At 40.1% G+C, this 27,363-nt stretch overlaps 1 protein-coding gene across 3 annotated transcripts in view; it reads left to right on the top strand.

Moving 5' to 3' along the window:
* rnf220b (ring finger protein 220b) overlaps positions 1-27,363 on the top strand; it is a 61,722-nt gene that overhangs the window by 15,764 nt on the left and 18,595 nt on the right. For all 3 annotated transcript variants that reach the window (XR_007441493.1, XM_022670245.2, XM_049486164.1), the window contains exon 3: positions 25,572-25,698. Coding sequence is in view for 2 of the 3 variants with exons in the window: in XM_022670245.2 (XP_022525966.2) it covers positions 25,572-25,698 (127 nt within the window). In the remaining variant the exon portion in view is untranslated. The remainder of the gene's footprint in view (positions 1-25,571; positions 25,699-27,363) is intronic.

The following is a 27,363-nucleotide window of genomic DNA, read 5'->3' as shown; positions in this document are numbered from 1 at the left end:
AAGAATGGGTGGTTCTAAAGAGCTGACTGAACTTCAGCATGGTGCTGTTATTGGATCCCATCACTGCATCATCAAGTCAGCTGGTGAAATGTGTTCCTTATAGATATTTCACATCCACATTAATGGTCCACGAGGCTCTAAGTGGTCCTGCAGACTAAGAGCTGCCACTATGATCAGGAAATCTCCGGTTCGAATCCTGTTTATGTAGCTTGCCATTGGCTACCAGAGACCCGAGAGAGCTGAGAGAGCATAACTGGCCTTGCTCAGAACTGAGTCGCTGCGCTTTCCTCCAAGTACGCTGAGATACTACTCATCAAAGCTGCATCAGCAGCAGTTAAAAAAAATGTGATGACTGACTTCACTTATGTGGGAGGAGGTGTGCGCTAGTCTTCACCCTCCTGGTGTGTTGGGGCTTCACTAGTGATAGGGGGAGTCCTAATGAGTGGGTTGAGTAATTGGCCTTGTAAATTGGACAGAAATTGGAAAAACAATATTTTAAAAAAATATATTTAAAAAAGAGGCCAGTTACAGAGTGGGGTGTGCAAGTGCTGAGGAGTGTAGTGCAGAAAAGTGACCACCCCTCTGCTGATCAATAACACACATATAAGGGGGGGACCACCTTACCACTGGTCAGAGAGCTTTTAAATTAATTTTTTAAAGTCTTTATACATCCACATAGGTCTTATATATTCCAGTATTTAACCAGTTATATTAAGTCCATGTTTTTTGCTTTTTTTCACCTGAATCTCTTGTAACTTATCTATGTATAACCATAACTAGTTATATTAAAACTATGCTTAAAGTTCAAACAGAAACAGAACATTTTTTAGATGTTGTCTGTCCTTTCGTCACTTTCTTTGCATCCAGACATACGACTTAAAAGTAGTCGTATGTCTGGCTTCTTTAGGAAATGCCCGACTTTTGACTGCTCAGCCATCGCACTCGCCACCGTTGCTACTGTGTTGCCAGATCCCTCTTAAAAAGTCCATACTATAGTGTTTTTTTTTTTGCTTTTCATGAGACAGGTTTAAGCTTGACGAGAAATATCGTCACATTTTCGTGTCTTGAGATCTTGTCACACCCCTACTAATGACTATGTGTTTAGAATGGGATGTCGTTTTTTTTTCTACTTTATTTTACATTTGACTGATTAACTGATTTATTAGCTGATTTAATCATTTCTGCTCTGTAAATAATGTGAAGTTTACATGTTTAATTTAGATACACTTTATTTCCAAATGTTTGTGCACACCCCCCACACATACACACACACACACACACACACTTGTTTATAGAGGTATTGCCAGTAGAATTTAATGCTTCCGCCCAAAAAATGCAGGTCTCTGAACTGATTTTTTATTTTCTTCTAAATGAACCGGTTTAAGGTAAGTGATGGTTAAATGTTTGATGGTAGGTTAGTGTTGTGAGTTGTAAGTTGTGAGTTAGGTGGTCTAACTCACTCTGACTGTTGGTGGGCTGTGGTTCTATCATTTCCGGTACTGGGAAGAACAGAAATCCGGTATATCACTCAGTTTAGCTAAAGGCTTACTGTATTTAGAGAGCAGGTCGCTGTAAAGGGGATCGATCGGATGAGTCTGTGCACCAAAGCAGCTCGTCTGATCTGGCTTCAAAGCAGCCTGGACAGAGAGAGAACGTGTGTGTGTGTGTGTGTGTGTGTGTGTGTGTGTGTGGTAGAAGAGAGCTGTGACTGTCTGGCTTCAGAACAAAACACAGCCCCACGTCCCCTGAGCCCACAAATCAGCCGAGCAAACAGAGAGGGCAGGAGGGCAGTGTGGGGCTTTAACAGCCATTACTGACGGCCACAGACTAACACACACACACACACACACTTACACACACACACACACACATACATCCTTACGCACCACTGCACCCTGCCTTTCCCTCGCTATCTTCTGTTGTACCCAAACAAACTTCAAACAAAGTAATACAATATATAATATATTATACATAAGCCACGCCCCCTTCTTCGGGTTTGTTCTTTGCTCTTTGTGTTTATAGTCAGGATCATGCGAATGTTAGTGTGGAAAGTTACTTAGACCTTCCCAAAGGGGACAAACCACTGACTGAAATATATGACTGGGAGTTCTCTTAACGCTCAACTCCCGGATAGAAGCCCCACCCCTTAAGGTAAAAAGAGCCAATCAGCTTGCTGCTCACGCTGTGAGTGAAGGAGGTTCGAAACCTTTTGTTGATCTTCCAATAAAGTTTTTAGCATCAAGTCGTCTACAGTGCACTGTTTGCACGTTTGGAGCAGCATAGCCTCAATGCTAACAGCCAGGCTCAGCAGGGTTGGACAGGTTAGCCATAAACACATTTTCAATAAACACACACTGTACACCCCCCCCCCCACACACACACACATTTGTAATACATACAGTCTGTTTGACCAAGGGCTAATAAACATTGCTTCATTTGTAAATTTGAAACTAAACAAATTTTCTACTCATATCTTGAGTTTAATTCATTTTCTTTTACATTTTATTAAAAAACTAATAAAAAAAGAGTAGCACTTTTTAAAAGAAATGTAACATAAGAAAGGTAAAGGGCAAATATTAACCATGTAAGCTAAGTTTATATTGCTTGCAATTTAGGTGAAGCGAGCATGTGTAAAGCATTTTAATGTAGAATTGCTTAATTTTGCTGAATCAAATACAAGTAACAAAGTAAACGAGTAACAAAAATATGAACACCACACAAGGGTTCAGTATGAAGGTGTTTCAAATGGGAACAAATTGTCCCAAATTTTCTCATCTCTATTTAACATTCCAGTAGTAATGATTGTGACCGACGGCGTCTGGCAAAATGAGCCCACATGCATATATATATATATATATATATCCCACAGTTCAGTGCAGCGGTCTTTAGCTTCAGTGGTAGAGTACGTGATACTAGTTCCTGTCATGTGACTTTTGTTTTTTTTTTAATGCATGATAGTAAAGGTTTTTTTTTTTTTGTATAGATCTGAGGAGCATCTTTATGGGAAATGTGTATATTTTCCATCTCTCTCTCTCTCTCTCTTTGTCTCTCTTTGTCTCTCTCTCTGTCTTTCTCCATAATGAATCATGAAGCATCCAGATGATGAAATTATGATTATGGGATGAGGAAAAAACGGATGAGAATCTTTCCATTAGGTCTTAACCCGTCTCCTGTCCTTCCGCCGGTGATGGACGTGTCGCTGGCCACCGGGCCGCTCTGTCTCCGGCCCACAGAGCGGCTCTGTCGTGAGCGGAGACGCAGACGTTCGGGCCGTGTCCGGTCCCGCTTTGTAGATGTGTTGTTTTTGTGAATGACGCTTAAAGCCCTCGGTGCACCTGCAGAGCACACACACATCTGGAGCTGTCGTTAGTGAGTGATGTGGGGTTGATGCTGGGCTGTAATAACGTCCAAACGGCTGCTTTTCTTTAAAATACGACTCTGAAGGCCGAGCCGGCCGCCTGGAGACGGGGGTAATTTGCTGCGTGTTATTTGGTGTGTGTTTCATCCACTGTTGAAAGTAGATGATTATCATGAATACACAGGTTTACAGTGTGTGCATGTGTGTAAGTTTGTGTGTGTGTGTGTGTGTGTGTTCTCTAAGTCTAACTGAAACTTTCTTTGACTCTCTCACTGTCTTTCATTGAATGTGTGTATGCCCTGGTGAAAAAAAATACTTAATTGTACCAAAAAACATATTGAGAAATGTCTAAGTATGCAGTAAATATACTAACATATTTATGTACTTACTTAAAATGTATTAAAAGTACATTAATATTATGCTTTCATCAAATGTTTGAAAGTAAACTTTGATCATACTTTTTAAAAAGTACAATATTGTGTATTTAAAAAACAGACTACTATGAAGTAAGCTTTTTTAGTTTGATGTAATTCAATATATTTTTGTACTTCAAATATACTTTTGTACATTTTTAGCAAAGTGTGTAAAAACAACTGTTACAGTAGTTCACTTAAAGTACAGTGTATCTTGTAACTTTTTAGAAAATAAATTGAATTAATACTACTACTAAAAAATAATAATTAATTATTAATTAAATATATAGTGTAAAAAAAGTACATTTGTAACACGCAAAAATTAATATAGTACAGTATATTAAAATATATTTTTATACCCAGTACACTAGAAGTGTGCTACTTTCAAAAGGCAGGAACAAGAATCATATTTGTACTGTAATGTAAATAGATCACATATATTTAACATCCATTACTGTATGTATCATATTTTCTCGAGACATCAATACATATTTTGAATACAGCAAGACAATTCAAAACCAGATGCTGCACACAAAATCAAGGCTGTGGAAGAAAAGGGTACTAGGGGTGTACCTAACATATCGTACGTGATAATAGCACCATAAATTTGGAATATTGTGAATGATATTATACCCTGAAACATCGTGCCATATCACCCACCCCTAATTATCACATCAGGATACTACTTTTTTACTGTTTTTAGCAAAAGAAATATTTACACTGTTATATATCTACTAGAGGCAGATTATATGTGTCCAGTATCATTTATTTTACGTTAATTCTGGATATATGGAGATATATGGAGTGCATTTTTATTATTAGTATCATGACATTCTGGATCATTGACTTGTGTTACAACATATTTTTATGTTTTTATTTTTATTATTATTATTTTTTTTATTAAGTTTTCTTTCATTTTAAACGTATTATACACAAATTGTCCAATGATAAGCTAGCTAGCTAGATGTTTAGCTTTTTACACAGAGAAAAAAAAGTCACAAGAGGATCTGAAAAGTCGCTAAATATAGTAAAATAAGATTTACACAGATATAACCGGTCAGATATATTGGTCAAGCGGTCAGTCCATGACCCCAGCCCACCTTGTGGTGTTTTTCTATCTCTGTGAGTATATGTGTGTGAGTATATGTGTGTGAGTATATGTGTGTGAGTATATGTGTGTGAGTATATGTGTGTGAGTATATGTGTGTGTACTACTTCAGCTAGAACTGGTTCATAACTATGTGTGTATCTGTATGTAGGAGAGAGAGAAAGAGTGTGGACCCCTAGGAAACGAGCCCGGAGCCCTGTTGGGAATTCCAGCACGTCACAGTCATAAATCAAGCCCCCGCTAATTGGTGGGAAAACAACACTCAAGCAGTATATAACCTTTTATGTGTCTCTGTGTTCTTTATTACGGCACTAACGAGCGGCTGTACATCAGTGCCGGATGGCAGAATTGGACATAAAAACATCGGCACCTTCCATCGTGTTCGGCGTGTTGCCGCGCGGCGCTTCAGCTGGACGGGATCCTCTCATTTGCATAGGCTAATTAGTATGCCAATTGGCCTAATTAGCCCAGGGGACCACACAGGCGCTGTTGCATTAAATGGTTGGTTCTTGTTATGACTCAGCAGCCGTTCCCAGCAGTGCGGCGATTAAGGCCCGGTCACATCCTCCGCGGTTCGGCTGTGTTTTTCCAGCTGAACTCGTCTTTTTCCACAGTCGCTCCTGCAGAGCTAATTGCTTTACGCCTGTTGTGCAGAATTATAGAATTAGAAAGGAGGAGTAGAGAAGTTTCCCGTTCAGGAGCTGCATGGTGCTAGGTTTAGTTCTGAAAAACTCTTTAAAAGGATTGTCAGGATCAGGCAAGAATTTATCAGGAGTTGGACAATGAAACTGAAATACCTGTCATTTCAGTGTGGGATTTAAGGTTTCATGGCTAAATTGGAGCAGCCTGGTGGCCAATCTTCATTAATTGCACATTGCACCAGTAAGAGCAGAGTGTGAAGGTTCAATTAGCAGGGTAAGAGCACAGTTTTGCTCAAAATATTGCAATGCACACAACATTATGGGTGACATACCAGAACATTCAAAAGAGGACAAATTGTTGGTGCACGTCTTGCTGGCGCATCTGTGACCAAGACAGCAAGTCTTTGTGATGTATCAAGAGCCACGGAATCCAGGGTAATGTCAGCATACCACCAAGAAGGACCAATTACATCCAACAGGATTAACTGTGGACGCTGTTAGAGGAAGCTGTCTGTAAGGGATGTTCGGGTGCTAACCCGGATTGTATCCAAAAAACATAAAACCACGGCTGAACAAATCACGGCAGAATTCAATGTGCTCCTCAACTCTCCTGTTTCCACCAGAACTGTCCGTTGGGACGATAAATTAGTGTGGGCTAAAACCAGGTGTTTTATTTTCATTGTCATTGACAACCCCTGGTCAAAAACAGGCAGGGTCAAAACCAAAATACAAAAAAACGTAAGGCAGCTAACCAATAAAAATAACACTTTATAGGTGATGAACAGAACCAGATCAAATACTCTAGGCTAGGAGTGTGAGTGGTGAAAGGGTTTATATAGTGAGTGAAACAGACAGATAATATCAATATTCAGGTGATTGTGATCTGGGAGCTGTCATTTGATGTGTCATGTGAGGTAGTGAATAAGCAATGTCAGCGTGTAGTGCATTCTGGGCAATGGAGTCCGGAACTGGGAGACTGCTTGAAGACACAGGTGCAGGAGGATTGAATGTGCGTCAGGTGTGATGCCAGGGGTGACCATAATATCATGATTTTTTTTTTTTTAAATAACGAAAATTCATATTGTAATAATATCTGTATTCTGTCTTGAAAACAGTCTGTAAAGGTATTTCATAATAGTTGTTTATACAGTTGGACTAACTGCATGTGGACTAAATATTCTCCACTTTAGTTTAATGATAGATTTTTAAATATATCTGTTTAGATTATTATTTTTTGTACAAAATCATGAACAAAGCCTTGGAGAATTTGATTGCATTCAGCCTCACAAGAGCGTCAGTGTGTTTAGATCCTAATGTTGGATTTTTACCACTCCAATTAATTCCAAATGTACTGGATGGAGCTCCATCACTCCAGAGAACCCCACAGCTCAGTGCTGGGGCACTTTATATCCCCAAGCTCAAGCTCATCTTTTGGCCTCATCCAAATGTAATCTTAATACTCAAAACTTATCAAGACTCCATGTGTGAATGGGATCAATCTGTACAGGTATACAGAACTGACTGTATTTAACCTGTTACATGAGCCATCGGAACCAGATTATTATTATTTTTTCACTTTACCTAGCTGTGGTTTGAGTTGTTTCAGTGCCATACATTTTTTCTCAAATTTGCACATCAATTGAGTGTCCTTTTAGTTTTTAATACATTTTTAGTTTTGGTTTTTGGCCAGTGAATCAGTGATTCATCATGGTTAACACTCCATGCATCACATGACCTATTGCTCATTTATGGTTGGAACGAACTGAATCATTTTCAGATTAATCAAAACTCGATCATTGTTGAGGTCAGGGATTTCCACCCCAGACTAAAGGTGTTCAGACACAAACCTGCTCTAAGAGTTGAGAGCTGAGACTAGAGGATCATTAGCGAAGGCTAAACGTGTGTTCAATAGCCATATTCCCCACTGGGGAAGGCAGTGTGTTGGGGGGAGGGGGTTGTGAGTGAACACTCAACACATCAACTGCCCTTAGTACTGATTTGTTTCATGACCTGATTGAACAAGAACAGAGAGGTAAAGATCTATACCAACTGAGACAGGATGGCCTTTGTTCCTCTACTGGCACACATTGGCTGTATTGGCTTGGGGAACTGGGAAGAGTATTGATGAGGGGCGATGAGGTTAGCATGGTAATGAGGTTAGCATGGTGATGAGGTTAGCATGGTGATGAGGTTAGCATGGTGATGAGGTTAGCATGGCAATGCTCACGCTAAACTTGCACACACACAATTTGGCAGTAGTGTGAAGTGATGGTACTAGTAATTGTGATTACCTTCATACCAATAACTTTATAAAAGCATGAAACTTGATTAACTCAATGAAGGCGGTCTGAGACACTTTCGATCTGGGAGCTTCATCATTCCAGAGAACACCGTTCCACTGCTATATGGCTCTATGCTGAGAGACTTTATCCACCTTTAGCCCAATGGTGCCAAAAGGGTCATTGCTATCTAGGTTCATTGCGTTCAGTGCATCGTCTCTCAAAAATGAAGCCACCACAAGTTTATTGCCTCTATTGCGGGTTGGTTGCAGTATAATATGTAGGGCCACCACCATTTCTCACCTCGTTTTTCTCCTCTAAACTGTCTTTTCAGCTCCAGTGTCTTAATTCCAACAGTTCCACTGCATTTGTACTGTTGGGACATTACGCCTACTGGACAAATCCACTCTGCTTCTACAGTGTAAACTCAATGAAAATGGTCTGAGACACTTTCGATCTGGTAGCTCCATCATTCCAAAGAACAAGACTTCATTGCTATACAGCTCAGTACCCAATGGTGCCAATATGTTCATTGCTATCTTGTCCTATTCTATTGGTAATACAACTCCAGGTCTTCAATTAGAGCAAAACGGAGAGTTATATAGCCAGACAGAGATAGATAGATAGATAGAGAGAGAGAGAGAGAGAGAGAGAGGGTGAGAGACGTACAATAAAAAGAGGTTTGATTCTCTTGACCCTTCTTTTATATCCATGAACAGTGAATCGTCTCTCAAAAATGAAGCCACTACAAGGTAATTGCCTTTATAGCTGGCTAGATGCAGTGTCTTAATTCCATCAGTTCCACTGCATTTGTACTGTTGGAACATTACACTTACTGAACAAATTGGAAAAATCCACTTTGCTTCTGCAGTGTAAACTCAATGAAAGCGGTCTGAGACACTTTTGATCTGGGAGCTCCATCATTCCATAGAACACAGTTCCACTGCTATTTGGCTCAATGCTGAGGGACTTTATTCACCTCTAGCCCAATGGTGCCAATAGGTTCATTGCTATCTTGTCCAAAGAGTCCTATTTTATTGGTAATACTACTCCAGTTATTCAATGTGTAGGGCCACGCCCATTTCCCATCTTATTTTCCTACTCTAAACTGTCTTTTCATCTCCAGTGTCTTAATTCCAACAGTTCCACTGCATTTATACTGTTGGGACGTTACACTTACCAGACAAACTGGAAAAATCCACTCTGCTTTTGCAGTATAAACACAATGGACTTTTTGATCTGGGAGCTCCATCATTCCATAGAACACAGTTCTACTACTATGCGGCTCAATTTTGAGGGACTTTATTCATCTCTAGCCCAATGGTGCCAATAGGTTCATTGCTATCTTGTCCAAAGAGTCCTATTCCATTGGTAATACCACTTCAGTTCTTCAATCAGAGCAAAGATTCTCTTGACCCTTCCTTTACTTGTTTCCTCTGCTGTGTTAGCGACCTTGCCAACTCTGCTGTCAGTCTTCTGGCATCCAAAAGTCCTGGCAACCCCTACCCTCCCACAGCCCTCCCAGCAACCTTCAGCATGGCAGTGGTCCCTGGTTCATTCAGGCTGGGGTGAAAGCGACCTCTCCGCAGCACTCTCTACTTGTTAGCCATCTAATTAGCCTTTAGCTACTTAATGAGCTGAACAAAGCGAGGCGCTGAGCTAATGTCTTGTTGGAGAAGCAGCCGTACTGGTTGTTGTGCTGCGTTAGCCAGCATGTTGTCCTGTAGAACAGGCTTTAAATCGTCTCCTGTTGTGTGGCTTGTCTCGATTGGCGGTCAGCGCTGTATTTTTTACAGGACGGCTGTGTTTGAGGGTTTTGAGGGGGAAATGTTGGCTTATTTGAATCACCAGTCAAGCAGAGAGCATTTGGCTGGTGTTTGGAGGGAGCATGCCAGTCGGACGCTTTTGAGTGAGGTAAAAGATTTGGGTAGTTTGGGGTACAATATAATTCCCTTTTTCCTCAAATTACATGTTTGAAGTTTGCTTTTTTAGTTTTGTTAGTAATGAAAGTAGTCCTCAACCAATTAGCCATGTGCTAACTGTATGTATTAGTCATTACACACTGACCTAAGTTTTCTCAATGTTTATGTGGGCCTAACAAATTCAAACAGCTATATTCCTTTTTTTACATACATTTTTACTTAAAGCAGCACTAGGTAGGATTTCCTTGATTTTTGATCTTTTTAAAGAAGTAAAATTACAGCTTGAAACTCACTGCAGCGCTGCATTGAGGTGTAATAGGAGGAATAGCGGTGCTCTCGTGTCTGTGCCGGGGCTCCTCTGAGCTCAAACCAGACTCTGTAAGTTTTCCGAGGCGGCCACCACCAACGCTCGCGAGAACTGTGACCTGCTTTCTGACCTTTAATTCTAATTAAACATTTATTACACTCTGCAACTGTAGGGGGAGCCCACGTGCACAAAATCTCAATCCTACCTAGTGGAGCTTTAAAAGGTGTTTCATTCGCAAAATATCATGTCAGTCTTGACGCTGTTAGTCAGCCTGCTCAAAACTATGAACTGTGCTATAAAGACTTAAGTTCTCTCCAAGTTACTAATTCGCTCCACCTGCCCTTCCCAGTTCCCAGTATGACGAGTTTCATTGTTTTACCTACTTTCATTACTGACTCTTTTTTGTTTATCATCTTTTGGCTTGCCCATTCTATTGGTTACCTGTTACCAGCCACTTTTGTATTTTTGGAACTCTCTTTCTCCCTTGTTTTGTTGCATTGTCTTGTTGCAAAATGCATGAACACCCCTAGAAAAGATGTGATCTTGAAGGCAACTTATTTTTCTCTTAGCTTTCTTTCAGCTGTTTTGTACTGTCCTAACTTTTCTGATTATAGTTTGTATGTGACTTTAAATAGTAACTAAAAGCTGTTTTGGTTTAGTTAAGCATTTCTGTGGAAATTTCAGTAACATTTGTTTTACGTTCTACTGTATGTGTGTTTACTTGCATCTGTTCAAATCATATGTGGTGCTTTTTTGTGTAAAAACACTCATATTGTTGAGATAAATGGATTAGTGTAATTACTGTATGTATATATAAATATATATATATATATATATATATATTGGTTATTGGGCCTCTTATTTTTTCCCAGGGATTTATTATGCTTATGTCTTTTATAAATACTAAAATTATAATTGTTTTTTTTTTGCTTTAAAATTCCTAGCTTCTAGCAGGAAGCCCAACTGTCAGGCTGAAGCAGGAAGAAAACTTACCTCCTGAGCGTACAGTTATGGAAGGCTTGTAATGTCATAAAATGACATGGTAAATGTCAAAAAAATACCCAATTGTTACTCTGGTAATTGTCCTCTTTTCTTTTTACTTGTACCCACAATTAAGTACCTGTAAGTATCGGTTAGTATTTTGTATGCACTAGTTTATACAGAGAAAATATACCATACCATATGTTGAGGGTTTTTCTGCGCTAGAAATGCGCACCCTCTCCACTTTTAGACTCTTTTGCCCCGTTTTCTGCGCTAGAAATGCGCACCCTCTCCGCTTTTAGACTCTTTGGCCCGTTTTTCTGTGCTAGAAATGCGCACTCTCTCCGCTTTTAGACTCTTTTGCCCCATTTTTCTGTGCTAGAAATGCGCACCCTCTCCACTTTTAGACTCTTTGCCCCGTTTTTCTGCGCTGGAAATGCGCACTCTCTCTGCTTTTAGACTCTTTGGCCCGTTTTTCTGCGCTAGAAATGGGCACCCTCTCCGTTTTTAGACTCTTTGGCCCGTTTTTCTGTGCTAGAAATGTGCACCCTCTCCGCTTTTAGACCCTTTGGCCCGTTTTTTCTGCGCTAGAAATGCGCACTCTCTCTGCTTTTAGACTCTTTGGCCCGTTTCTGACACCTAGCGGTCAAACTTTGAATCTCACATTATAAAAACCTGCTTAACAGCGGGCCAACTTTCATTCTATTTCTAAAATACTTCGCGGGCCGCTCCAAAAAAGGAAACGGGCCGCAAATGGCCCGCGGGCCGTAGTTTGGACACCCCTGAACTACATTATCCTCTACACTCCAGTGTAAAACAGGCGCTGACTGTTTGGCTGATCGACTGTATTCGGGGTAAAAGGGGGGGAAACTGGGTAAATGTCATTTTTTGCCAGATTGTTAAAGTAGGTTTGTTTGATGTGGGGAAACGGTTCTGGGTTTGTGTTTGATGGTTTATTTGCTCTGCAGTATTAGTGTACAGCTCAGGCCGACTTTCCCTAATCGTTTATTTGCCGTTGGGTTCCAGAGCCGTGGCAGCGCTCGCGGATGAATACGGTCTGAAGCGCAGATGCCGTTTGTCTCAGAGCTCGATGACGAGCCCTCGGGGATGAAGTCATGTTTTTCTGAGCAGCGGGAGCTGGTGTGTGTTTTTTACGGTGAACTCCCTTCAGACTGGGTGGCCTGCCTGGTCTTCTGAAAGCAGGTGGAAGTTCAGGACCAGTGTTAGTGAGAGGTCAGAGGAGCATCATTAATAAAGTCCTGTTTGTGTTTCTCCTCCTTTCATACTGAGAAATACTGAGACAGATTTAGACACTAGATGCCTATAGGGTTCTTAAACATGTGACTCTAGAGGGGCGGGGCTGTGTAAACAGTCTGAAATGATCAAAAGTTCTTCTACAGTTTGTGCAGAATATAGACTGTTGGTTCTTTAATAGATTATCGGAATCAGTGTGAGCTAAACACTGACTTACAGTATGTGTGATTGTAATGTTGATATATACAGCTCTGGAAAAAATGAAGAGAGCACTTCAGTTTCTAAATCAGTTTTTCTTATTTTGCTATTTATAGGTATATGTTTAAATAAAATGAACATTGTTGTTTTATTCTATAAACTACAGACAACATTTCTCCCAAATTCCAAATAAAAATATTGTTATTTAGAGCATTTATTTTCAAAAATGAGAAATGGCTGAAATAACAAAGAATATTTAGAGCTTTCAGACCTCAAATAATGCAAAGAAAACAAGTTCAGATTCATAAAGTTTAAAGAGTTCAAAAATCAATATTTGGTGGAATAACCCTGGTTTTTAATCACAGTTTTCATGCATCTTGGCATCATGTTCTCCTCCACCAGTCTTACACACTGCTTTTGGAAAACTTTATGCTGCTTTACTCCTGGTGCAGGAAATTCAAGCAGTTCAGCTTGGTTTGAAAGCTTGTGATCATCCATCTTCCTCTTAATTATATTCTAGAGTTTTTTTTTTTCGATTTGGTAAAATAAAAGTAACTCCTAATTTTTTGAGAGAGAGCTGTATAAATGATTACAATACTTAAGTTAAATAATAGATTTATTGGATAAAACTGTACATGCATCAAAGAGGCATGTCTAACAGTCATTGATCTCTCACCAAGAGGCACAATACCCAAGAAATAGCATCCATAGAATGCCTTTTTATAGGGCAGTGGGGGAAGCTTTTCTTTTTTCTTTTTTTTTTTACAATCTCTTGTTTTAAGACCCAGTAGTGTCTAATCAGAAAACACCTGTAATCATTTACATATGTTCCTAAACATAACTGCATGCTGCGAAAGTGTTACAGCAATCTGGGGTGATTTTTTTTGGTAAAATATTGCAGTTCATCTGGAGCTGGGCTCTATAATACAAGATAGAGATACAGTCATATGAAAAAGTTTGGGCACCCCTATTAATCTTAATCATTTTTAGTTCTAAATATTTGGGTGTTCAACTATTTCAGTTTGATTTATCTAATAACTGATGGACACAGTAATATTTCAGGATTGAAATGAGGTTTATTGTACCAACAGAAAATGTGCAATATGCATTAAACCAAAATTTGACCTGTGCAAAAGTATGGGCACCCTTATCATTTTATTGATTTGAATACTCCTAACTACTTTTTACTGACTTACTGAAGCACAGAATTGGTTTGGTAGCCTCATTGAACTTTGAACTTCATAGCCAGGTGTATCCAATCATGAGAAAAGGTATTTAAGTATAATAAACCTCATTTCAATCCTGAAATATTACTGTGTCCATCAGTTATTAGATATATCAAACTGAAATGGCTGTTGCAAACACCCAAATATTTAGAACTAAAAATGATTAAGATTAATAGGGGTGCCCAAACTTTGTCATATGACTGTAAGTAATGAACAATTTCGATGCTTTATTATTCTGTATTATTCTTTCTCTCTCTCTTTTTCTGCATGTTGTTCTGTCCATCTTTTGTGTACTTCTTGTTAGTCTGTTTCCCTCTCTTCTCACTCTTTTCATTTCTATCTTTTTTCCTATTGTCCTCTCTCAATTGCTCTTTTTCTGTCTATCACTCTTTCTTCTCCTTCCTTCTTTCTGTGTGTGTGTGTGTGTGTGTGTGTGTGTGTGTGTGTGTGTGTGTGTTTAGACAGGCTCAGTCTCACTGGCTGCTCTTGAACAAGCTCAGGTCTGTTCTACGCCGGTGGCCAATAAAATGAGAAAATCAGCCACTGTGCCACCGTCCACACGCCTAGCCGATAAATACACTTGTCTCTTTTCTACTGTCCGTGTGTGTGTGTGTGTGTGTGTGTGTACAATGCTTTGTCTCAGTCTTAAGCTCTAACAATCCAAAGATTTCAAAGACTAAATCAGGAAAGATTTATCAGATGATAAAGTGTGTGTGTGTGCGTGCATGCGTGTGCGTGTGTGTGTGACGATTAGAGGTGGGGCTTAAATGGGTGTGTTTAAAGTTCGGCTTTAAAAAGTTACTAATGAAACAAAATTTAATTCAATTCAATTCTCTGTGATTAATCACATGTTTCCTTCTTAGTACTGAAACTTTTAATAATGTATATTTTTTTGTAAAATAAAAAAAAAATCAATGAAAGAGATTTAGGAAGGGATGGGTATGTACAGTAGCCATTAATAAAGATTAGGATTAAGATAAAGATTTCAATAAAGATTAATAAAGATTACATAGTCAATACAAAGCAATCTACCTTCTGAACTGTTTAGCAATAAATAAATAAATTATATATATATATATATATATATATATATATATATATATATATATATATATTTTTTTTTTTTTTTTTTGTATGCTTTAAAAAATTCTGAAACACGTATACATCACCAGACTCTGAGAAAAGGGCCAAATAGGCCAAATTATTCATTTGCATAAAAAATGCATTAAAGTTTTCTGATTAATTATATATGTATATATTAACACATTAACGTTGACGGCACATAGACACAAAATCTGGTAACAATAAGGGTAATTAATTAAATTGCTTACGACAGTAATAAACATTGGTAAATAGTTAACTAATATCTGAATTAATTATAAATTGGTACTCTTTAAGACATTATTAAACCTTACTAAATTTTTATGCGTCATAATATTATAAATCATAATATTATAAATCATAATACATTAAGACATTAGATAAATGATTTAGAAATGTTAATAATGTCTTAACTAGTGTCTCTAGTAAGTACTGTTAATTACCGTACCCTTATTGTAAAGTGTTACCCAAAATCTTGTAATTTAATGTAATTTTAAAATTCATACTGGATTCAGACTAGAGCCCGAACAGAGACCAGTGTGTAACAGTACTGTCGGTGTATTAGCACTCGGCCCAGTCAAAACAAACCGCAGCCCCCTCTACTGTAGTATCTGATACTCTTACTGTAAAACTATCTGATCTTATCCGAGTGTGTGAGGGTCACGTGTCGGAACAGGGGGGCGTGTTGTGGTGTGTGTCGGGGTTTGAAAGTGTGTGTTCTTCACACCTGCACTGTGACTGTGAGGATGAGGGACAGGTGAGTCTGGCCTCTATACAGGAATAATGGCTTCATCAGAGAGGGTCATTAAAGCAAGAATGCTGGGGGCGACAAAATAACAGAAACCGTTTTATCTGCTATCTGAGTCCTATTCTATTAGCAGTGCCTCTTTACAGGGAATGACAAGCTGTAGGTGTGTGCATTTGCTCATCTGTGTCAGCAATGGGTGTAACAACTTACAATAAAGTAGCTGAATGTGTTCATTAGAGGGAGTGTCCACAAACATATGGACATCTATGGTATGTACAGCTCTGGAAAATTTTTTACCCAATTGATTTTACTAAGTTGAAAACCTCTGGAATATAATCAAGAGGAAGATGTATGATCAGAAGCCATCAAACCAAACTGAACTGCTTGATTTGTTGCACCAGGAGTAAAGACATAAAATTATCCAAAAGCAGTGTGTAAGACTGGTGGAGGAGAACATGATGCCAAGATGCATGAAAACTGTAATAAAACCCATGGTTATTCCACCAAATAATGATTTCTGAACTCTTAAAACTTTGATGTTTGAAAGCTCTGCATCTTTTTTTTTTGTTATTTCAGACATTTCTCAATTTCTGCAAATAAATGGTTTTAATGACAATGTATCTATTTGGAATTTGGGAGAAATATTTTACTCAAATATAAACCTATAAAAAGCAAAATGAGTAAAGTGGTCTCTTATTTTTTTTCCAGAGCTGTATATATATATATATATATATATATATATATATATATATATATACCTACACAGGAGGCACAGGTATACTTCAAAGACTTTCAGTGTGTGTGTGTGTGTGTGTGTGCAGGTGTCTCTAAAAGCTGGATTGTTTCTATGTTACTCACAGGGTTTATTTGAAGTGCCGGGCTTCACGTACTCGTAACTCCAGCTGATGACTTCTCAGGGAGACAGTACACACACACACACACACACACACACAGGTTTTGTTGGAGGTTTATAGCATGCCAGGCTGTGCTGTGTGACGTGAGTGTGGAGGTTTTGGGGAGGTGGAGTGTTAGTGGAGGAATGTGCAGCAGTGTGTTAAACACTGTTAAACAGTTTAACACACTCAGACTCACAACGCTGTGAACACTGCTCCCTCTCCCCTATACTCTATATCAGAGGTGTCCAAACTACGGCCCGCGGGCCATTTGCGGGCCGTTTCCTTCTTTGGAGCGGCCCGCGAGGTATTTTTTCAAAGTTTGAACGCTAGGTGTCAGAAACGGGCCAAAGAGTCTAAAAGCGGAGAGGGTGCGCATTTCAAAGAGTCTAAAAGCGGAGAGAGTGCCATTTCTAGCGCAGAAAAACGGGGCAAAAGAGTCTAAAAGCGGAGAGGGTGTGCATTTCTAGAGCAGAAAAACGGGCAAAAGAGTCTAAAAGCGGAGAGAGAGCGCATTTCTAGAGCAGAAAAACGGGCCAAAGAGTCTAAAAGCGCAGAGGGTGCACATTTCTAGAGCAGAAAAACGGGGCCAAAGAGTCTAAAAGCGGAGAGAGTGCGCATTTCTACTGCAGAAAAACGGGGCAAAATAGTCTAAAAGTTGCCGTAACTAAGGAGTTTAATATTAAGAGACATCATGAAATTAAACATCAATTTAAATCTTAGTTTACACAACACTGTCAAAGATAAAGATAAGTAAGTAAGTAAGTCAAGTAAAATGGCATGTAAATGAAATAATCAGGAAAAAAGTCTTATTTAAAGTGGTATATTTCATTATTTGTTTTATTATAGAGTCTGTGGCCCGTGACTTCAAATATATTTCTCCTTCTGGCCCCCAAGAAAAAAAGTTTGGACACCCCTGCTCTATATACTCTACCTGACTCACCATTTACTCACCACTCTCTCTCTCTCTCTCTCTCTCTCTCTCTCGTTCTCTCTCTCTCTCTCTCTCTCTCTCTCGCTTACTCAGGCTGTCCAGTGGTGTTTATACAGTATGTAGAGGATGCTGTATGGTCTAATGAGACGTCTTGATGAGGCAATCACATTTCTCCTCATTAGCCTCCAATTAGCTTCTCTCCACAGAGAGAGAATTAAAAAATAAACATAGCTCCTGGAAGGCTAATGCTATTAATGCATGCTGATCATCGGCCCAAGAAGCAGTGCTCACCAGTCAGTGTGTAATTACTGATTAACAAGCTAAAACAGGACTGCTGATTCTGTTCTGCTGATTAAGAACTTTAAAGACTGGATCTGTACCATTGAGAAACAAAAACTTTGCAAACTTCCCATATTTTGGACCATAACTTTACAAATGTCTTTACTGTGACCAAGAACCATCTTTATTATTTTTCTCTTTCTGTGCCTCAAAACTTTACGAATTCCATTTCTTCACACCATACCTTATTATGACCCACAACTTTACAAAAACCCTCACTTAGTTGAATCTCCCTAACTGTAGACTATAAACTTTCAAATTTTCCATACTGTGGCCCAGAACCCCACAACTCTGTTTACCATCACCAACAACTACAAATCTCCATTATAGTGTCCCAAAACTTTACAAATTCTTTTACTGTGACCCATTACTTTTAAGACCTCTTTAACTATGGTCCACAAATTTAGCAAAATGTTCCTTATTGTAGCCAAGAACTTTACAAACCTTTTTACTGTGGTTCAGAACTTTACAGTGCACCTTTGCTGTGGAAAATAACTTAAACCCTCTTAGTGTGCCCCAGAAATGTTGAAATCATTTAATTGCGACACAGAGCTTTACAAACCTACTTTAAACCTTAATTTTACAAAACTCATTTTTTACTGCCCAGAACTTTACAGACCTCCTTATTGAGGCCCAGAACAATACACCCCAATTTTATCTTAGGCCAGAACTTAACACACCCTCCCTTAGTGTAGTATGCAACTTTACAAACATTCCAAAACTTGACAAACTCCTACTTACTGTAGCCTGAAACTTTTACACACCATCTCTTACTGTGGCCCACAACTTTACAAACTCTTCCCTACTGTAGCCTGAAACTTTATACACCCACCCTTCTGTGGCACACAAATTTACAAATCTTTTTTACCCTGGCCCAAAACTTTACAAACCCTTACTGTAGCCTGGAACTTTACACACTCTCCCTTACTATGGCCCAGAACTTTACGAACCTTCCTTACCCTGGCCCAAAACTTTACAAACCCTCGCTAACTGTGGCCTATAACTTTACACACCCTCCCTTACTGTGGTCCACAACTTTACAAACCTTTACCCTGGCCTAAAACATAACAAACTCTTACTTACTGTAGCCTGAAACTTTACACACCCTCCCGTACCTTTACCTTACCTTACCTTTACCTCCCTTACCGCCCACACCTTTGCAAACCCTCACTAACTGTGGCCTAAAACTTTACTCACCCTCCCTTACTGTGGCCCACAACTTTACAAACTTTACCCTGGCCTAAAACATGACAAACTCTTACTTATTGTAGCCTGAAACTTTACACACCCTCCCTTAGTATGGCCCTGAACTTTACAAACCCTTGCTAACTGTGGCCTATAACTTTACACACCCTCCCTTACTGTGGTCCACAACTTTACAAACCTTTACCCTGGCCTAAAACATGACAAACTGTTACTTAATGTAGCCTGAAACTTTACACACCCTCCCTTACTGTGGCCCACACCTTTACAAACCTTCCTTACCCTGACCCAAAACTTTACAAATCTTCCTTAACCTGGCCCAAAGTTTTACAAACCTATACTTACTGTAAATTGAAACTTTACACACACTCCCTTACCGTGGCTCTCACCTTTACAAACCTTCCTGACCCAAAACTTTACAAACCTTCCTTACCCTGGCCCAAAACTTTACAAACCTTCCTTACCCTGACCCAAAACTTTACAAACCTTCCTTACCCTGACCCAAAACTTTACAAACCTTCCTTACCCTGACCCAAAACTTTACAAACCTTCCTTACCCTGACCCAAAACATTACAAACCTTCCTTACCCTGACCCAAAACTTTACAAACCTTCCTTACCCTGACCTAAAACTTTACAAACCTTCCTTACCCTGACCCAAATCTTTACAAACCTTCCTTACCCTTATCCAAAACTTTACAAACCTGACTCTACAGTATGCACCAATCATTAAATAACCATTTGGTGCACATTAGATATTGACAGACTAGTGAGAACAGAAAGGAGGCTCATTGATTGGACGGGTTGATCTAATGTACAGGCCGGTGGTCTGAAACACTCAGCGGATCTCTGCAGTGTTTGGTAGTGTTTGGACCCGAGCCCCTGAGGATTTAGTGGGCTAATATTGCTCTGGCTCCTTTTCTCTGATGTCCTCAATCGCGGCGCATATTACACAATGATCATTAGTGTTTATTGTCGAGGAGGCTTCTAAAAGCGGACCCGCGGCATGCGGCCGTGTCTAGCGGCGGCCGATGCCAGGGCAGTCGAGCTGTGAGTTGATTAAAAAAAGAGGGGATAAAAAAAGGAAAGGTACCTTTGAAAATGAAGGAAATGACTTTCCACAGCAGATGTGTTACTACATTGCCTATTATGTTGCCCATTAAATAGGCTCTCTCAATGGCCCATTATTTTCTCCAATAAAAACCGGCTCACTGCGCCCTACATATCCACCACCGCTGCCCCCCCCAGCCCCCCAGCTCACATTTACTTCAGAAAGCATATTTAAGAAACTATGAAATCCCCCCTGTATAAAATGAAACATTTGATGTCTTAAATATGAACCAGACGGTGTTTGGGCTAAGCATGGCAGGTGTGGAGAGGGCCAATTCACTTCAATAACCGCCAGTCTCCTCAGAAAACCTGCCAGAGAGCCACCCCCCACCCCACCCGTCCCCCATTACATACACCCACACGCCCCCCCCCCCCCCACCCAACCCGGCCTTCCGCCTGCCCTCAGATTACTCAGAGGTAGTTCCCATTACGACAGCACCGAAAGCCTGCAGAAACCCGTGGCCTGAAGCAGGAGAGCAGCTAACTGCCTCTGAAAGCTGGAACTGATGCTCAGGAATCAGCTCAATGCTTTTTTCTCATTAACTTAGTGGGATATTTCAGTGCTGATGGCATTGCAGTCAGCAGCAGTTTGGATTTTTCTCTCTAAACCTCTATTTGTGTGGGATTAGGTGTGCTCTCTCTCTAAGTTGCAGAGTTTGTAATAAAATAATAAAATTGAGGTTTTGTGTGTTTTATTATATGTGGAGTCACTGGATTAAGCATTTTTCATTGTCTGATTTTTTTTTTATTAAAAATCAAATAATGTGTAAAATATTTTATTCCAGCTCAATTTGGAGCATTTCTATTGGTTGATTCAAAGTCAAAGTCAAAGTCAAAGTGGTTTTTATTGTCATTTCAGCTATATACAGAGTAGACAGTGAAACGAAACAACGTTCCTCCAAGGACCATGGTGCACATAAACACAGTGTAGACAGAACAATAGTGCAACAGTACAAAAGTGCAGACAGACAATACAACACAATACAGACAAAGAATAATAAATAACAAGACAGTGTGCAAATTATGCAGTGTGCAAAAAAGACCAGGTGAGGTAGTAATTACTCTATTACACAGTGTGCAATAGAGTCCAGTGAGGTAGTAGGGTTTTTAGTGCTTTCCATTTTCTGGGGTAAGTGGGGTAAGAGTGTGTGTGCATGTACAGAAAAACCATCAGTTCAGTCTCTGCAGTTAAGGAGTCTGATGGCTTGGGGGTAGAAGCTGTTGCAGAATCTGGTCGTGCTGGAATTTTTTTTTTTCTGTCTGCCAGAGTCTATTGTCTGTTCACACAGGCAATTCTAGCCAGATGCCACTGGTCACTATCATTACCACCCACTGTGCTGTCTACTGTGGGTGCTAATGCCTTCTACAGTATGACATATTCCTAGTACACACGTCACACTATCGATGTGAAACTAACTCCAGAAATGGAATGTCCCATCCATTCACTGGAATCTCCTGAGGTAGCACTTCCCGCTTATTATACTCACTGTTTGTTATCCCATGACTTTTGGCATGTCGTGTATATCCTGCACGGTTTACATGAAGTAAGAAGAGACAGTTGCTGTCAGTAAACCTCCGGAGCAGCATTCAGGACATGAGGGACAGACACAGGGAGGGAGTCAAACACAGCCTTTCAGATCCGGCTTTGCTGTTTTGGCTGCCTGCGTTTCTCCATCACCGTTTGACATTATGACATGCTGATAGAACACCCAAAGCAACCCCCCCCCCCCCCCCTGCTCCTGCCAATCAACTGCACGATGCCTTCCTCCGCCTGGCCCCGGGTGATGTAACTGCTCACGCTCCTCCGCGTAACTCCAGGAAATATGGAGGCCCAGAGTGCTGTCCTTTTTTGGCTCTAGCCTGGAGTCTTGTCCTTTTTGGCTCCTGACATATTGTCCTAATGTGATGGAGCATCGGGATGAGATGTGGCATTCTGGAAAGGTCAGCTCCCGGCCGTCTCGGAATCCGTCTGTCGGCGTGACGGTGGCAGCTGTCATATGGATGCTGGCATGTGCAGTCAACCCGCCGCACAGAAGAAGATATGGACCTTTCCGGCGTGCCTGAAGATCAGGCCTGTCGTTTTGGGGTATCAGGGTGTGACCAAGGGCATGATGCCTGCCGGGAGATCCAATAACATCTCTAATGTCTGTAAAATCTCAGTGATGGTTCTGTAAGCAACGTGAAGTCAGTGGTTTGGTTGTGTTTGGGTAAACCGCATTTTACTGTAGTTCAATGTGCACTATAGGTGGGAAGTGTCTCATTTAACCAGTGGTGTCCAGTAAGGCCCTTCTAACCCTTCAGAGAAGGGATGACAATGGGTGCATGTAAATCATTACATAGTATTTAATCAGGAAATATATATTATAGTTATTGTGAACTATAAGCATATAATTTATAAATTAACTAAATTAAAAACAGCAACTAATTCATAGCATTATTCTGCGTTTTTCAGTTGCTACAGGACTCTTGAATCTGACTGACAGCTGTTCTAACCATAGACTGTGTATAGCTGGACAGAGCATCGCCTCTCAAAAGTGAAGCCCCCACAGGTCGGGCGCCCCCTGCTGTTTGGTTGCAGAAATTATGCTGCTGTGCAGCATTATGCACAGCAGAGTTTTTGAGGTTGGAAAGAACTGAAAATGGTAATTTGTTGAATTTTCAGCATAAGGAGGATTACACATTCACTGAAATCAAAAGCTAAAATGGTTCTTCTTCTTTTCGTACCATGGAAGAAAGTGGCCTACCAGCTCTTTCCCTTTGATTCCGGCCCAAAACATGACTTCGCCTTCTCCTTTCTGACGTAGCAGCCTTGTTGGGATGTGGTGGCCATCCACCAACCATCCACTACTCCATCCATCTGGACCATCCAGGGTTGCACAACACTCATCAATAATCAAGAATGTTGGGACAATAGTCTAAATATTTCATACCTTGCAGCAGAGAGATCCTTTTTGAGAGATCCTGTGGCCTGCTTTATAATGTGGAACATCGTTCTTAAGCAGTTTTCCTTTAATTGGGCTCACCTGGCAAACTAATTATCACAGGTGTCTGAGATTCATTTTAGTGATCCAAAGAGCCATGAGACACAATACCATCCATGAGTTTAATTGAGAAACAAAAATATGATCTTTATGACACTTAAATGTTAAATCTAAAATTTGCATAATAATTTGGAACACGGTGTATATGGCACTGCATCCAATGCATTGACGCTATTAGAGAGGCTTCCCTGGACAGTAGAGACTATTGAGCAGGATAAACTCTTCTTAACACCCTCGATTTTAGAGCTATTTTGGATTGACCATGTGTCCCAAAACTTTTGTCCATATACTGTAGTGTATGAGTTGAGTTTGAATGTTTTCTGTACTTTGTTCCGTTGGTGTGTTTTGTAGATAACTATCTCTCTCTCTCTCGTACTGTTACTGTTGAAGGAGGAGGTAAACGGGAATTGTCCCCTAAAGTTGCACAAGAGACAATAGGACAAGTCCTTCCCGAGTCAAATCGATTTCCTCTTATCGTTCTATTACCGCCAGACGTTATCTATGGAAGTCATTTGGTTATAAATTCAATTTCAGGTGGGAGATGTTGGTTGTTTACTGATGCCAGCTCTGCGGGAGGCAGATGAGGGAGCAGTCCATGCATGTCAGGGAATTCATTTGGGACGAAGCCCGTGTGAGACGGCGCAGAGCGCTGACAGGCAGGGCTTCCTGAAGGGCGCAGGACCAGGTATCTCCCGCATGTAGATCCATGTTTTATTCACATCTATTTGCTTTCATTTGGCCTGTTGTTAGCAGGCGATTGCTTCAGTGGGGAAAACCGCGCCCGGAGCCGCTGCCCTCTGTTTCCTCCGTCATGCTGCCGCCCGCCTCGCTGTTGACAGGGTTTATTTGGTTAATAGATTTTCCCAATCTGTCAGCAGCAGAAGACGCCTGTAGGTGATTCACCCTGCAGCGGTTAGAGTGGGACACTGTGGCAATGCATTATCACACCACAGCGTTCCCCGGAACAGGGGAATTGAAATGGAGTTATTCTATGGAACCGTTCTGACCCGCTGTTTAACCCAACCAGTCATCCTGATGAGACTGGGATTCTATCTACGATGTAGGATGACACAATCTCACTGTAACCATAGATACCAAATATATTATAAAAAATATGCTTTCTAAGATTATTTTGAAGTCTTAAAAAGGTGGCACTTTTGTATCATTATTAAAGAATTTTCTTAAATTAGTTTTTTTTTTTAAGTCTATTGAGCTACAAATCCAGAAGTAGTGTGTAATTCATACGTATTTCAAGACTGCACACTAAACATCTTGGCCAGGAGTTGTAGAGATTCCTAACGGTATCTTGTGATAATGTTACAAAGCATGTGTTACAAAGAGTGTCCGATGATGTAAACTTATAGAGTGTGGTGTCCATTAATATAAAGTTAAATAGCAGAGTTTCCGATGATGTAAAGTTACAGATCAGAGTGTCTAATGACGTAAAGATAAAAAACAGAGTGTCCAATGACGTAAAGTTACAGTGTGAGGTGTCTAATGACATAAAGTTACAGAGCAGAGTGTCCAATGATGCAAAGTTATAGAGGGTGGTGTCCAATAATATAAAGTTACAGAGCAGAGTGTCCAAAGATGTAAAGTTACAGAACAGAGTGTCTGATGACGTAAAGTTACAAAACAGAGTGTGTGATGACGTAAAGTTACAGAACAGAGTGTCTGATGACGTAAAGTTACAAAACAGAGTGTGTGATGACGTAAAGTTACAGAACAGAGTGTCTGATGACGTAAAGTTACAAAACAGAGTGTGTGATGATGTAAAGTTACAGAGCAGAGTGTGTGATGACGTAAAGTTACAGAACAGAGTGTCTGATGACGTAAAGTTACAAAACAGAGTGTGTGATGATGTAAAGTTACAGAGCAGAGTGTGTGATGACGTAAAGTTACAGAGCAGAGTGTCTGATGACGTAAAATTACAAAACAGAGTGTGTGATGACGTAAAGTTACAGAACAGAGTGTCTGATGACGTAAAGTTACAAAACAGAGTGTGTGATGATGTAAAGTTACAAAACAGAGTGTGTGATGACGTAAAGTTACAAAACAGAGTGTGTGATGATGTAAAGTTACAGAGCAGAGTGTGTGATGACGTAAAGTTACAGAGCAGAGTGTCTAATTACGTAAACTTATAGAGTGTGGTGTCCAATAATGTAAAGTTACAGAGCAGAGTGTCTGATGATGTAAAGTTACAAAACAGAGTGTGTGATGACGTAAAGTTACAGAGCAGAGTGTGTGATGATGTAAAGTTACAGAACAGAGTGTCTGATGACGTAAAGTTACAAAACAGTGTGTGATGATGTAAAGTTACAGAGCAGAGTGTGTGATGACGTAAAGTTACAGAGCAGAGTGTCTAATTACGTAAACTTATAGAGTGTGGTGTCCAATAATGTAAAGTTACAGAGCAGAGTGTCTGATGACGTAAAGTTACAGAGCAGAGTGTCCAATAATGTAATGTTACAGAGCAGAGTGTCTCTCTTTTTTCTGTGTATGTGTGTGTGTTGTAGGTAAGGTGAAGTGTGTGTTTGATGCTCAGACGCCCGTGTGTCCCATCTGTCAGGCTGTTCTGCGGCCGGGGGAGCTTCAGGAGCACATGGAGGCGGAGATGGAGCGGCTCACACAGCTACAGTTGTGGTACATACATACACACATACACACACACACACACATAACGACATACACACAGTGTCTGGAATATAGCAGTGGTGGTTGCCAACAACAACTTATGCTTGTAAAATCAAATTCAAATAGTTTTTTGCTATTGTTCTTATTTTCTCTCCTGAAAAAACAGCATCCTTTGGGACTCTGCACCCTTTTCTACTGGAAGGGCAGAAGGACACCCATAGATGGGCTTTTATTAAGACTCATTATCAAAAAAATTCTTGATCTTGAGGGCACATGATTATAATTTATTGGAAGAAGTGTCACCCTAGCAGGCATTTAATCACCTTTTCTCACAAGAAGGGCATCTAAAAGGGCATATTGTCTCTGTTTTTGCCACTGTAGAGGGCACTTTAGTGAGGCTTTTTCAACAATGGGGAAACCAGGAGTGGCGGTTCCCCCCCATGACCCCCCTCTGAATGTGCCAGTCGAATATATAATAGTGTATAACTGAATTAAGCTGATTTCAATGGAATCCAATAGAACTGAAACAATAGAGGCGCCTATGTGTTGAACAAGATGTTGAATAGCAGTTAAGCTAATTTGAGACAATGGCTCTCACAGTGTATGCATAACACACACACACACACACACACACATACACACACACACATATACACATACACACACACTCATATTATCCATGTTCCTCCCCTGGCACATTAAATGCTTCCAGGTCATGATGGCATATTCATCAGCAGCCTCAGGACCTCCTTCATCTCAAACACGCACACACACACACACACATATATATATAAATATATATGCACACACACACTGTTCAGTAATACACACCCTCGCATTCCTCACCACATATTTCACAGCCTGTCATGCTCTGGGCGATGTTGGTGAGTTTAATAACGCCGATTCTCAGCATCCCGCCGCCGGCATCACGCAGGCAGGGGCACAGGCACAGGCAGGGGTGCAGGCAGGGGCACAGGCAGGGGCACAGGGTGTGTGTGTGTGTGGTGTGTGTGTGTGTGGTGTGGTCGGGGGGTGAGGCCTTCGCTCCACATGAAGGATTCGTTCAATAAAGACATTACAGCCCTAATCTGCTTACTGACAGAACCGCCGACAGTAATTGTGTCAAATTGTATTCGGCCCAAGGGTGTGTTTCAGCTGTACGGAAGAGCAGAGCTGCATGCATGGAGCTGTGTGTGTGTGTGTGTGTGTGTGTGTGTGTGGTTATATATATATATATATATATATATAAATGTATGTGTGTGTATAGGTTGGGTGAAAAGAATGCTATTTTGCTTTATATTGGATGAGATTTCTATATATTTCTATATATTTAGACCTTTGAGAGAAAACACTTTATCCTTTATTAAAATTATATATATATATATATTTTAATTGTATAATTAGAATTTCAGGCGGTTTTTGAAGCAAAATATCACTTTTTTTTTACACATTTAGTTTTAAATAATTTTACATTTGGAATGGGGTTTGTCTCATATCACTGTTAACTTTCAAACTGTAATGTTGTGTGCAGTACATACAATATATTGTTAATGTCAATAAAAAACATTTTTAACTTCCAATTAAGTAAATGTAAAATCCAAGCTATTTTTCTCCATCTCTATTGTTCCATTCATCAAGAAAAAATCTGCTTTGTAATTGTAAAACAATTAAATT

Source organism: Astyanax mexicanus, chromosome 12 (genome assembly GCF_023375975.1).
Source record: "Astyanax mexicanus isolate ESR-SI-001 chromosome 12, AstMex3_surface, whole genome shotgun sequence".
Lineage (NCBI taxonomy): Eukaryota > Metazoa > Chordata > Actinopteri > Characiformes > Acestrorhamphidae > Astyanax > Astyanax mexicanus.
The sequence above is the reverse complement of the archived record's forward strand: the minus strand, read 5'-3'. Positions and strand labels throughout refer to the sequence as shown.